Source organism: Pongo pygmaeus, chromosome 5, assembly GCF_028885625.2.
Source record: "Pongo pygmaeus isolate AG05252 chromosome 5, NHGRI_mPonPyg2-v2.0_pri, whole genome shotgun sequence".
Lineage (NCBI taxonomy): Eukaryota > Metazoa > Chordata > Mammalia > Primates > Hominidae > Pongo > Pongo pygmaeus.
Genome location: NC_072378.2, coordinates 135,647,582 through 135,661,853, shown reverse-complemented (window position 1 = coordinate 135,661,853; position 14,272 = coordinate 135,647,582). Strand labels below are relative to the sequence as shown.

The 14,272-nt window shown below is 37.3% G+C and overlaps 1 protein-coding gene across 16 annotated transcripts in view; it reads left to right on the top strand.

The window, feature by feature from the left end:
- Positions 1 to 14,272, top strand: part of AHI1 (Abelson helper integration site 1) — a 210,875-nt gene that overhangs the window by 184,480 nt on the left and 12,123 nt on the right. For 13 of the 16 annotated variants that reach the window (XM_054493553.2, XM_054493550.2, XM_054493554.2 and 10 more), the window contains one exon: positions 9,902 to 9,960. In XM_054493553.2, the coding sequence (XP_054349528.2) occupies positions 9,902 to 9,960 (59 nt within the window). Of the gene's footprint in view, positions 1 to 9,901; positions 9,966 to 12,199; positions 12,403 to 14,272 lie in introns of those variants that run through there. The other 3 variants (XR_010126792.1, XR_008503349.2, XM_054493555.2) reach the window with 2 other exon arrangements.

Below are 14,272 nucleotides of genomic sequence, written 5' to 3'. Positions count from 1 at the left end.
ATTCTAAACCAAAGTGTACACTCTAGTTATTTTCAGGAACAGCTGCTTTCTTGCCTAGTTCAAAACAAGAACAGAGAACCCAAAAGCATTAGATAACTTCATGGTAGTTCCTCTTCCAGCCAAACACACACACACGCAAAATTTTACATTGGTAAACTGTCAGCCTCTCAGAAAAATGGTAGGCAATAAATACATTGCCCTCAATGTGCATGTGTTTTTCTTAGTCTTCAAGGTATCTAATAATTGTGCTGTATAACACTATTTTCAAATATCACTTTAGAGAGAAAATTTTTTTCCATTTACTGATCCCTGTACCAGGAACGAATCTGAATTATTGTTAATCATAGGAATAATATGATTTATTATTATGTTAAGTCCAACAGCAAATTTATAATAGACAGTGCAGATTTTTGTTATGATGAAACAGGTTTTCCAAGTAGCCAGTAGTTAGTTAATATACACTAAATCATTGGAAATATGGTCATAATTGTTGCTTCTTTTCTATTGCTAAAGAATAATATCAATTGGTATTTTTTTACTTTAGTAATTCTGTTCATCAAAGAAAATACAGTGATTTATTTCTATTATATTTAATAAAATTAATTTATGCTTGGATTTGCTTTAAACTTTTTGTAATATTTGAAGTTTTCTTTCTTTATCTGAAGAGAACTGAATCAAAACTAACTTTGTATATATCAAGGATAGTGATGAAACTGACCTGAAGTCTTACCTTATGAGTAAGTTAAAACTAACATGCGGGCGGGCCCGGTGGCTCACGTCTGTAATCCCAGCACTTTGGGAGGCCAAGGCAGGTGGATCACCTGAGGTCGGGAGTTCGAGACCAGCCTGACCAACATGGAGAAACCCCCGTTTCTACTAAAAATACAAAATTAGCTGGGTGTGGTGGCACATGCCTGTAATCCCAGCTACTCAGGAGGCTGAGGCAGGAGAATTGCTTGATCTCAGGAGGCATAGGTTGCAGTGAGCTGAGATCACGCCATTGCACTCCAGGCTGGGCAACAAGAGTGAAACTCCGTCTCAAAAAAAAAAAAAAAACTAAAGTGCTTATTTGTGTCCCATGAAGAATTTCAATGCAGATAGCACTAATATGTTTTTTCTTTCCCCATAATTTGTTTCAATAACTTATAACACCTATTTTGAGAAAAAAAGTATTAATTTCATATAAACGTTATTTACATTTGAAAAATATGTGTTATTCTGGAGTCTAGAGAGATAAGTGTCCCATAAAGAAGGTAGGTGGTATCCCAGTGATGTAACAGCAAAGCCTGTGTGAGTTACCTTTACCTCACACCCATAGATTCCACTCCCAACAACAGAGTCCTGAAATGACCTACGCAGAGGAATCTCAAAGCCTGGAGAAATTAATAGGGACTCTCTCCTACTCCGAAAGGAACTTATAAGGCCTTGATTCTCTTGACGGTCTGGCAACTCGTTTGACTGCTTCTTTTCCACCTGTGCCTCTGCCATTGTATTTGATATATGTACCTCAGCCCCTGCTTTGTCTCTTCTCCCACAACAGCCCTGTTTCTTGCCACTTTAGGCAAATGCTCTCCACGTTTCCAGGACCCTCTTAACTCTCTACAAGGTGAGACCCTGCAGGCTGCTTATCCTCTCAGTTTATCCAGCCTGAAGGTAGGACCTAGATAATTGCCAGTGGTTCTGAAATGAAAGGAACATGAGAAAATCCCCCTGTGGTTTAACTTCAAAACAAGGTTTAGGGAATGTGTCATTTCCTCGATATCTTCCTAAATTCTCGTTAATTAAAAGTTTCACAGAATAACCTAGGGATGAATTGCTTTTCTGTTGAGCAACCCACTCCTTATTTAGCTGATTTGAGTCTCTGAGCTTAGCCTCTGCCACATCTCATTTTCTTACACAGATCTTCCATTAAAACTTAGTTTAGAGAATACTCTAAATTCTCAAATTCTAAGGCTTGTTTTTATCAGGTAACATATTTGCTCTTCATGATGTTTTTTCAAAGGTTCAGCAGGGCACAGTGGCTCATGCTTTTAATCCCAGCATTTTGGGAGGCCAAGGTGGATGGATCACTTGAGCTCAGGAGTTTGAGACCAGCCTGGGCAACATGGTGAAACCCCATCTCTATAAAACATACAAAAATTATCCAGGCATGGTAGTGTGCATCTGTAGTCCCAGCTGCTTGGGAGGCTGAGGTGGGAGGATCGCTTCAACCTGAGAGGATGAGGCTGCAGTGAACAGTGATCATGCTACTGCACTCAAGTCTGGGCAACAGAGCAAGACTCTGTGTCACAAAGAAAAAGCGGAGGATTAACCTAAATATCAGTAACATCCCTCTAAAAGTCTGTTACAGATCTAAAATGTGAAAGATGTTACTGAGAGAACTTCCCACCAATCATTCCTAGTCATAAATTGTCCTTTAGACAGTGGCCAAATTGACTAGTACCAGTCGTTGTGTCTTCTGACTTGATAAGCAGCATGACCTTTTTTTGGAAGTTCTTCGTCACCCTAACTCTGCTGTCCTCTTGTTTTGTCAACCATTCTATTCCAGGGTTTCTCAACCTCGGCACTGTCGGCATTTGGGGCTGGATAATTCTTTGTTGTTGGGAATATGCTGTGCATTATAACATGGTTAGTGCCATTGTTGGTCTCTGTCCACTAGATGCACCTCTTCCCACTTGTGACAATCAAAAATGTCTTTCAGACACGGCCAGATTTCCCCAGGGGTCAAAATCACCCCTCACTCTCCAGTTGAGAACCACTGCTCTATTTTAATGTTTATGTATAATATATGTAAATTACAATATAAATATTGTAATTAAAGGAAAAAACACTTATAAGTGTAAAATAAAAAGCTTTTCATTGTAAGATCCTGTAATGAAATTTTGCTTACATTATTCCATTAACTGCCAGTGTATGAGTAGTGGTATATAAGCTGTAGACTACCCTACTTAAAAACAAGAATTTTACATAAAGGTATATCTAGCTTTGTGAGACTCAAAGTGATGAGTATATATAAAATGTCTAATAATTAAATTTAGATATCTATTGACTAATGTTAATTTCCTTTGCTTCAGAAGTTAACCATACGCTAATCTTTTCATAAACTATGGAAAATCAACTGTATGCTATTATTTTTATAATTACTTAGCAGTCACAATAATGGGTCATATTGCTCTCACATTTTAATATGGTTCCCCTTTAGGTACATAAAAAGGGAAGAACTTTTTCTTATTTAAGTGTGTCTTTTATTCAGACAAGCCATGCATACAATAAAAGATGTTTCAACATGTTGGAACAAATTTGCTTTTATTACTCTTTTATTTGAATTTTTTTGTACTTAATGAGTCTGTTCTCTTTTTACCTCTCTTACTGCTTCCCCATTGCTATAGGCATTTTTAAGCAGCCACCTCTTACACACCACTGTATTTGGGTGACCTGGTTTGGGAAGAACTATTCCCTAGTGTTAAGAGATTAGGAAATAGTTTAGTCCCAAAAGAGGAAGTGGGTAACCCAAATGACCCTTCAGTTTGCAGGAATTCTAAGAAAGGGAGTGCATTCTGGTGCTTCTTGCCTCCGTGGTTGTCTGCAATCAGTTTTCATTCTTCTCAAACCTGGCCTCTCAGACCAGTAGGAAATAAAAGCAGGATTATTTAGCAATATGATGCCAGATGCATCAGTAGCACTTGGAGTGTTTCACTTGTCTCACCAATCCCCAGGCCTGGTGGGGGGACATTTAGTTGTCCATTTCTTTCACTAGTGCCCAGGATTGGTGGGGGCACAACAAGTTGCCCATTTTTCTCACTTCTAATCTGGTATTTAATCATAGCTTTTGTAAAAATTATAGTATTGTATTGTCACTGTCTCTTCATGAGATTTGTGATTACTTTCCTCAGCGAGGCCCGTGGTCTTGGCCATCTTTTTTGTTCTTCCCTACTGACTCTACCCCATTCTCTACAGCAGCAGGTCAGAAAAGGATGTCCACATTTCTCACTCAAGCTGCTGATTTCTTACTCCAAGTTGACTTGGTCGTCTGCTTTCTTGAAGAGCCATATAATATGAATCCCCTCACGTTTTCATCCCTACTTTCTCTATGTTTCTGTAATTTTACCCTCCTGCAGCTGTTTTCGGGTATCAGAAAAGGAACTGCTTTTCCTTTCTATGGCAGACCTCTCCAGTAGTGCTTTTGGTCATTTTCCTTTCTCACATTCTTCTGGTTCTTATTCAATCAGTGATCCCCATCCCCACTCACCTACCAGCATTGGCATTTTTATTTATTCATTTAACACATACTTTGAGTGCCTGCTGGTTTTCTGTGCACTGTAGTAGAAGACAGTCTGGATGGTATAATGGTCAATAAAACAAAAATAGTCCTTGCACTTATGGAACTTACAGTCTAACAGGTGAAAGTAACTTTAATCAGAGAGTCACAAAATGAAACATAAAAGCAATAAAAGGACAGTAAAGGGAAACTATGAGACCATGTGGTGAGAAGTGGATGAATTAGGTTTTAAGAGGAGCTGGGTGGGTGGGAGGATTCATTTGAGGCATTAGAAACAGCATGTGCAAAAGCCTACTGTGGCCAGAAATGTTTCATCATGGCTGCAGCTTAGGAAGCAAGGTTGAAAGCAGAAAAAGCTGGACCTGAACAAGTGGACAGGATTGAGGAGGTCCTTGGCTGGCATGTTAAGGAGGTGAATTTTATCCTGAAGGTAGTAAGGAGCCATCAAAGTATTTAAAGCAAGGGGATGACATGATCATATTGGTTGTTTCAAAAGCTCCTTCTAGAAGCTCTGAAAGACTGGGAAAAGCCTACTGAAAGAAATAAGACCAGAAGGGGCTGTTGCAATAATTCAAGCCAAAAATAATAAGGAGCTAGGAATTGATGACTAAATCCATGTGAAGGAAAAGAAATCTGACTTTCTAATTGAAATATCTCAGTGTGTAAGAATATAGGAAGGACTTCAATTTGAGACATGTAAAGTTCATAGCACCTGCAACAGCCAATTGCAGATACCTTGCAGGCATCTATGAGGCTCAAGAGAGATTTGCTGAAAACTCATATTTGCAAGATAGTTTTGATTAAAATTTATGAATCCAAGTATATTTTCAGAAAAATTGCTATATTTAAACTTGCTTTGCTGAAAACTAACCATTGCTAAGTTGTTACATTTGAAGAAGACTTGATATCTGAATCCACGGAAATAGAGGAGTGTCAAGAATGAAAATGACAAAGGGTAGAAGACGGGGCCTTAAGGAATGCCATTTTTTTTTAGAGTGAATTGAAGGGAACGAACTTGGGAAGGATATTTCTGTGTAACAGCCACTGCCTGGTATACAGCCTTCTGGTCTCTGCTGATAACAGTATCCATTCTCCCATTCTTCAGTCTTCATTGCACCTTTTACCTGCCTCCTGAGGATACTTTCCTAAAATAGAAAACAAATCATGTGACTTACCAGTGCATAAATCTTAGTTGGCTCCATATTTGTCTGTAAAGTCCAAATCTCATAAGTTTTTATCTAGGTCTCACCCCTCAAAGATTAAATAGACATTCTCACCTCTTTGCCTTATCTTCCAAAACACCCTCCTAATTATGCTGCCCCATAGATAAGTATTTGTTATTGTTTTTAATTGGCACAATTAGTATCCAAAACTACAAATCGTGATCAGGATGGCCTTCACTTTTTGGAGATGGAATCTCGCTCTGTCTCACAGGTTGGAGTGCCGTGGCACAATCTTGACTCTCTGCAACCTCCGCCTCCTGGGTTCAAGCAATTCTCCTGCCTCAGCCTCCCGAGTAACTGGGATTACAGGTGCCCGCCACCACACCCAGCTAATTTTTGCATTTTTAGTAGAGACCGAGGTTTCACTATGTTGGCCAGGCTGGTCTTGGACTCCTGACCTTGTGATCTGCCTGCCTTGGCCTCCCAAAGTGCTGGGATTACAGGTGTGAGCCACCACACCTGGTGGTCTTCACTTTTTGTTACAGTATGCTTCTAGAAACTGCATCTTAATACAGAAGAATTTTTTCCCTTAAGGAAGAGCATTATAATTGGAGGATTTAACATCAAGTAAACCAGATACATTATCAGTAATTCTGAAATCAGGCCGGGCCCGGTGGCTCATGCCCATAATTCTAGCACTTTGGGAAGCTGGGGCAGGAGGATTGCTTGAGGCCAGGAGTTTAAAGCTAACCTGGACAATATAGTGAAACCTCATCTCTACTAAAAAATCAAAAAAATTAGTCAGACATGATGGCATACACCTGTAGTCCCAGCTACTCAAGAGACTGAGGCCACAGGTTGGCCTGAGCCCACAGGTTGGCCTGAGCCCAGGAGGTCAAGGCCATAGTGAGCTATGATCACGCCACTGCACTCCAGCCTGAGTGACAGAGCGAGATCCTGTCTCAAATTAGAAAGTAAGTGAATAAACAAATATATACATACATACATTCTACAGTCAAAGAAAACTTCAAACTTATATGAATATTTAAAATCCTAAAATTGTGCTCCTGGAAATAGAGTTGTAGCAATAAAAGAAACCTTTCTAGTCTTGTTTAGAGCTTGTATACTCCAGTAGTTTGTAAACTATCATTTACAGAGCCCTATTCCTCAGGGATCTGGGGGCATAGGGTTGGGAAGCAGAGGATGCCAGGCCATGCAAACCTAGTTTCACCCAGAGTAATTCTTCTTTCACATATTTATACATGAGCCTTTTGAATAAAATTGTATTGAAAATCAGTTTGAAAAACACTAGTATAACCTTCAGACTACTTCTATAACCTTGGTAACTCTGGGCCTCCAATTCCTGGTCTGTAAAATAAGAGAATGGTGCTATGATGCTTATGTTTTTATTTTGAACCCTCATCTACTTTTCAAGTGAGAAAAAAAAAAAGACCCCAAGAGAGGGTAAGTGGTTTACTCAGGCCACATAGAGTTAATGACAGAACCAAGACAAGAATTGAACCACCAACCTTAGTAGTTTTTCCTCTTTTGCATCCCTTTTTTAAAAACTCCTACAAAGTAGATATAAACAAACTATGAAATTATATGGAAAAGGTATATCTATCATGAGGTATATAAGCCGCATGTAAAAATAGAACTATACTATATCATAAATTTGCCTTATTTAAATCTCGTGTGCTAGATGTAACATACATTAATTGAACATTAACCTAATTTTATATTCATTCTTCAAGTTTATAAAAATATTTGGGGGAATTGTTTGCATAGCCCCTTTCTCTTTTACAAAGCTATCTATGAGTTGTTTTCTTCCCTATAAATTTCCACATAATCAGTTGGAAGCATTTAATCATTCCATTAATCATTTATTTTATGTTAACTATCATTGCATTTAAATTTAAAAGCATCACTAACAAGTTGTGAGGGTTTGGAAAGCACAAGTCCGTAGATTCTGGTCCTTTCACTCATCACTTTTGCTTTGCTCGTTTTTCCTCTCTTCATCCCCTCCTCTCTAAATCAATGACATCCATGAAGAGGAAACAAAGTCATAAAACAACTTTCTGACAAGTGTGTGTGGAAAGAAGGGCAGTCATGTTCTTTGGCCTTGTCGATGGTGGGGGGTATTTGCAGGCTGATTGCACACCAGCCTTGGGGGCGTTTTTGTTTAAAGGTAAAATAAAACAAAACAGCTCACAGAGACACCTCCTTCTTCCCCCTGCTTCTGCCTCCATGAGTAACTACCTATATGATGTGCTGCTGCTGAGACCAAGGAATGAGTGAGTAAAGGTGTTTAGAAGTCAAATATTGGTCTTAGTTAAGTAAGTGTCCTTTTCAAGTAAGTGGTAAACTTTGTAATGTGGACCCCCTATTAACTTAGGAGTCATATAATTTGAACACAGGCTAAGCTGCCTCTGCATCATTAAAAAGGATTTGGGTATGCCAGTGATAGGAATACACGGTAGAAAAGATGGCAGGGACCATGTTTAACATACCTAAGACAAACTTTCTGAGGATATCACAGCATCCATTTCACATGAACAGACTTAGCAGAATTGGCAAGACCTGCACATGGCAACATATTGTTATTCATTTTTCAGGATAACAAAAAATAATTAAAAGTAACATTGGCTTAACACTGGTATATAGTTCAGTATGACTTCTCTCCCCTCAACCTCTGGAATAGGTTCAAATTGATGAGAATTTCTGATTAGAGCCCTTATGTTGAGTTATTTTTTGAAAAGTTTTATCAAGTTTCATATATACCTATATTGATGGTAAGATGCTGGTCTTGCCATGGGCAAAGAGAGAAAAATGATACCGAGACCTTGTAAAGAATAGCTGGACATGGAGGCGCACACCTGTAATCCCAGCAACTCAGAAGGCTGAGGCGGGAGGATTGCTTGAGCCCAGGAGTTCAAGCCTGCAGTGAGCTATGATCATGCCACTGTACTCCAGCCTGAGCAACAAAGCATGACCCAATCTCTTAAAAAAAAATAAAAGAATAAAACATTTCACATTTAATTTGATTGCTGTGTTTAGAATTTATTTCACAAGTCTGGAAAGAAACAGGATAATTTCTGTTATGATGGTGCTTTCTGAGGTTTTGATGATTTTCTTTGCTTATTGCTCTATTGGATGAGGGCAGTCTGAATTAGTAGTTGAATCTGAAATTTCCCGTGTGTATGTACTTTTTTCCCAAACACGTTTTAACTGAGTCAGAGCAATTCCACTGGTGGAGAAAAATTAAGATGTCATGGGTTCTTTTGTTGTTCTACCAAATGGGTCACCTGTTGCAACATTCACCTTTCACCACAAAGTCTCCTTGCTCTTTAATTCTTGTTTTTATTATGCTTGACTTAAAGCTCTACAGCTAGCAGTAATAATCATATAATTATGGTCCAGAAAAGCATAATATCCTCTTTAAATCTATAAGAAAAGTAATGCTTGTTTAAAGATAGTGCCAAATCTTGCTGAAGAATGATCTTGCAGAAATCTGATTGTGAAGAAGGAAATCTAAAAAGGCCAAACAAGCTTCAGTAGAGATAACACTGGGAAAGCAGTTACTCAAACAAGACTGAAAGAGAAGGTTGTATTCCTTTTCTTTCATTTCATTTTGTTTTTATGTTTTCTGGATTACTGAAATAATTAGGAACATATGGTATATCTCTTTCATTTGTATATTATTGAACTTCAACATAGTAACAATTCACACTTTCTTTGTGAGTGTTAAATGGATCCTTTCCATAATGTGATTATCTCAAAAAAATTGCAATTCATTTTATAGCAACATTAGGTTGATTTATAGAATATTATATATCATATCAAACTCAATTTCCCACAGTATACTTTAATATGAAGTTAATGTTTCAGATTCTAAAGGAAGTATCCAATGCTCAGGGTATAATTTGGTACCCTTGAAAGTGCTTATTGTTTTTCTCACGAAGGTGCCATTAATAAAACAAGATATACTGAACACATTTTGTAGATTTAAAGAGCTTTCAAATTCAAACTCTTGCATACAGATCAATGCGTATTACTATGAAAATATAGAGCATACTATAAAGAATATGAAGGAAAGATGCAGGCTAAAAGATATATTTAGAGCTTAAGTAATACACCACATTGTATTGGGAGATTAATTTAAACTGATTCACAACTGATTTTTTTTTTTTTTTTTTTTTTTTGGTCACATACCTGAAAGCTGACTTTACTTATAAAGAGTGCTTAAACTCTCTGGAGAACTACTTCCTTGGTTTTTCATGGGAGCAAATATATTGTCCTGATAGACAATATATGTTCAGGACGGGCATAGATATTCCTGTTCAGAACAGGCATATTCTCTCCCCATTCAGGAAGTTGGTGGGTTTTCAGCATGTGAATATTGACTGTGTTGTCTTTTCTAATTTTTTACTTACTACTTGTTTTTCCTCTTCTTCCACAGCAATCAATCAATAAGAACAAGTCCCAGGACTTCAGACTAGGCTCAGAATCTATGACACAGTAAGCAACTTCTTCAAAATAATTTGCAGTGATAAATGGTTGGGGTTTTCTTTTAAGGATAATTTCTCCATTTCTTATTTTTACAACATTATCAAACTATAAGTTAAATTTCAGATAGTTGATTTTAAAGGAGTTTAGCTTACGAATTTTTTTTTTTTTTTTTTTTTTTGAAGACGGAGTCTTGCTCTGTCACCCAGGCTGGAGTGCAGTGGCACAATCTCAGCTCACTGCAACCTCCACCTCCTGGGCTCAAGCAATTCTCCTGCCTCAGCCTCCCAAGTAGCTGGGATTACAGGCACGCACCTCCGCACCCAGCTAATTTTTGTATTTTTAGTAGAGACAGGGTTTCACCATGTTGGCCAGGCTGATCTTGAACTCCTGACCTCAGGTGATCCATCTGCCTCGGCCTCCCAAAGTACTGGAATTACAGGCATGAGCCACCGTGCCCGGCTGTTTAAACTATTAATATTTTAATAGTTGGACTCTGAGAATGTGTATTATTACAAAGTTATAAGAAATCCTATTAAACTAGTATCACACAAAACTTTAGAGGACCTATTTTGTCATTTATTTTTATTTGAGTACTATTTTGAAATAACGTTAACTGAAAACAAGTGAATGATGTGTTAAAAGTAAAATTATGAATGCCTTTTTTGAAGCATTAAGAAAAAAGCTAATAAGCAGAACATTGTCATTATATATTTTCTATAAATGCTTAAGGTATTTGGGTAATTTATTTTGAAGTATTTATTTTAAAAGAACTCTGGAAAGTTTTTATATTTTTAATTAGTACTTGCTGTGTCACTTAATGTACCCATCAAAAGTCACTCTTTTCCCTCAAAAAAAAATTTTACATCAAAACATTCCCAAAATATTTCTCAATTTTTATCATTTTAGATTATCTTTTGGACCTATGTCCAAACTTTATATTCAAATTACATTATTAACAAAATATAACAGAAGTGTGACAGCCTTGAACAGCTTAGCTATCATACCCTCCCATCCCATCACCACCACCCCCACATACATTGCTGGGTGCTTGCTTACTCACACATGCACACAGACAATCCCTGCTGAGCTTCCTTGGGGAAAATATTTGTTCAAGTTAACCCTGCTATATGCTTTGGCAATTTGAAGAATTAATATGTCTCTTCCAGTACAAAAATTCTGATTCAGATGACAGTTATTTATAGGAATTGTCTAATAAAATCATGCAGCATCTAACAAGACAGTAGTTCATTGTACAGATGAAAGACAAATGTAATTTTTAAGAGTCACAGAATCATGATCTAGAAGATACCTTAGAAATTCTTTCTATAATCTCTCCAGGTTTTATAGTTTCTTGTTTTACTGTTATCAGTCAGATATGTTTTTTGTTTCAGTCTCTGGACATTTAAAATTTTACATAATAGTAGATAAACAGTCACTGACCCTAAGGAGCGTATACTCAACAACAAAATACACTAGAAACAATAAGGACAGACTGTTTCAACAACCAAAAAAAAATGACCATGTTTAACACATCATGAGATGTCTTTGAACATCTTGGTGTCTTTGAACATATTTCATAAAAATTTTTAGAACTGTTTACTTAATATTATGCAAATGAAAAAATGTCTCCTACATACTCCTCACTCGGTCTACATTTCATACCAGTTTTCACGAGATGCAAAGATCCATGTCATGCCCTCCAGATTAAAGCTCGATAAAACCTCACAAACATCTCAGCTTCTAAAGGATGTCAGTATAGCTCAGCTTCTCTTTTTGAAGATGCTTCTGAAAATAAAAATTTTCATGAGAAGTTCAGATATGTCTAAATGCCCAAGTTCATCTAAAGCTTTTGGACTTTCCCTACTTACAATTTCTTAGAAGTAAGGATGAATTAAGTTAGATTTCTCATGACTTGAAAACTGTAGGCGAGTTGATGGTGGAAACACTAGAGCCCAGCACGTACAAAGAAGTCATTTCTTTGATTTACCTAAATGAGTTTCTTGTACCACCCAAGTAAATGGACAGAGGCTAATTTTTTGTTTCGTTGCAGCCCTGCCTTTCAGTTTGTAACTTTTGCTTATTAGTTGGTTGACCAGTATATGTAAATGAGCCACATAGACAGCCTCTTATTACTTTCCACTTGAATTTCTTGTCTTGTTTTTTTGTTGTTTTTTTTTTGAGAAATGTCAGTCGCTTCTGTGCAAGCAACTTATACACATTTTAGTAAAGTTACATTCTCTTTTTTAAGGTATCTAGAAGAAACTTCTATCAGTTAATTTAACAAAGGTATTTTCCTGAAAATCTTAAACTTCTACATTTTGTACCGCATGTCCCGTGATGTTCTTCATATATTATCTGCTGCCTAAGTCAGAGTTGATAATGAGGCTGCTATAGATATGCTGTCATCCTTGACAAGTAGTATTAATGTTCCATAGTTACTAATATAGCCTGTATTGAATTTTGTTGGGTTTTTTTTTAACATAGCATCCTTTATTTCATTAACAGCTTTGTTCAGAGAGAGGTTAATTCATATAGTTAATCATATTAAAGTCTTCTACTTATAAACCCTGAAATCTGAACTAAATGAATGAAATCTCTTCTTAATATGGTGCAGCTATAAATGTCAATTCCAAGCATCCTGTCACTCCACTGTATATTTTTTTCCATCTTTATAATAACCATTCCAGGCTCTTTCATTTCTCTTTATGAGGAGGTAGTTTATAGTCCACATTTTTTTTCTAAAATAATCCTGCTACTTGCCACTTTTCTTCTAAATTTTTACTTTTATTATCCGTTTTCTGCCTCTTTTTAACCCTCATCCCACCCCCAATTTCTAAAATTAAAGGCATTTGTTGTCGTGTGTGTGACCTCAGTGTGCTCAGCAGTGAGCTAGATGCATTGAGAGATTAAAGAAGCATTACAGGTCAGATGAGGAAATAGAAATAAGAAGCATTTAGAAGGCAACCAATTATATAATTAGGTGCAAAATGATGTGATGCAAATTGTAATTACAGAAGAGAGCTGAATGAGAAGGCAGGAGGAATATGCATAGCTAGAGAAGGCCTTTAGATGAAGGTAAGGCTTGAGCTTTTGTCTGCCTCATGGGGAGGGCATTTGGATGTGATGTGGGAAAGAACTAGTCTAAAGGAGCATACGGCTATGAAGAGAGGGGAGAGAGTGGGAGGAGACTGACTGATTAGTGTCTTGGAGTTGGGGAATTGCCGTGGGAGAAAAAAACAGGATAGAGATTGTGGCTCTAGAAGAATGCAATGTGAGTATTTTGAGGGCATCTGATGATTGGAAGGTGGGGCTAGGAGACATGTCTTGCTGTATTTGCCCAGCATTTTACATGAGCCTGAGCAAACATTATTTGTCTGTATCAAGAATTTGGTCTTGTCCTAGACCTCGATGCTACTGCCATAAAGAGGAAGGATCAGGATTAGCCTTTCAAGGTGTCAGTAGTTCATTTGTGAGCATCAGTCCAATTGGGAAAATGTGATCATCTGCTCTCTGTTGTAGGTGCTATACTAGGCACTGAAATGCAGTGATGAATGATATGATACACAACTTGTACATTGTGGAAGTGCCCATTGTGGCAAGGAAGACAGACACATAATAGTCATTTGCTAAATATAGATTTGCTGAGCACCTACAATGTCACACATAGTATTCTAGGCACTGAGGATACAGCAGTAAACAGATAAAAATCCCTGCTATAAGGAGCTAACATTTTATTTACCTATATGCAAAATAAGTAAAATGTCTAATTATACCAGATGTATGCTACACTATGGAGAAAAATAAAGCATGGGTAGGGGAAAGGAAAGGAGACATGAAGGTTGCAGTTGTAAATCGGGGCGTGAGAGAAGGCCTGAGAAAAGTGGAAGGAGGCAGGGAATTGAGTAATGTGAGTATGTAGAAGACAAGTGCAGTGGGCCCTGAAGCAGAAGCATACCTGTTACCCTCAAAGAAAAGTAAGGAAATTAGGCTTTTTAGAGTAGAGTAAGCAAGTGGGAGAGATTGGATAAAATCAGAGACAGTAACAAGACCTTATATACTATTATAAGACTTCTGGCTTTTACACCAAGTGAAGTAGGAAGCTATTAAACACAGGAAGTGACCTAACAATTTAACAGAATCCCTCTGACATTTAAGATAAGAATAGACATTAATGGACAAGGGTTGAATCAGAGAGACCAGTTAAAATAATATTGAAATTATCCAGGTGAGAGTTGGTGGTGGTGCCTTGGAAAAAAGTGGGAGCAATGAAGTTAGTGAAAAGAGGTCAGATTTTATGTATGCATATATATTTCTAACTTAC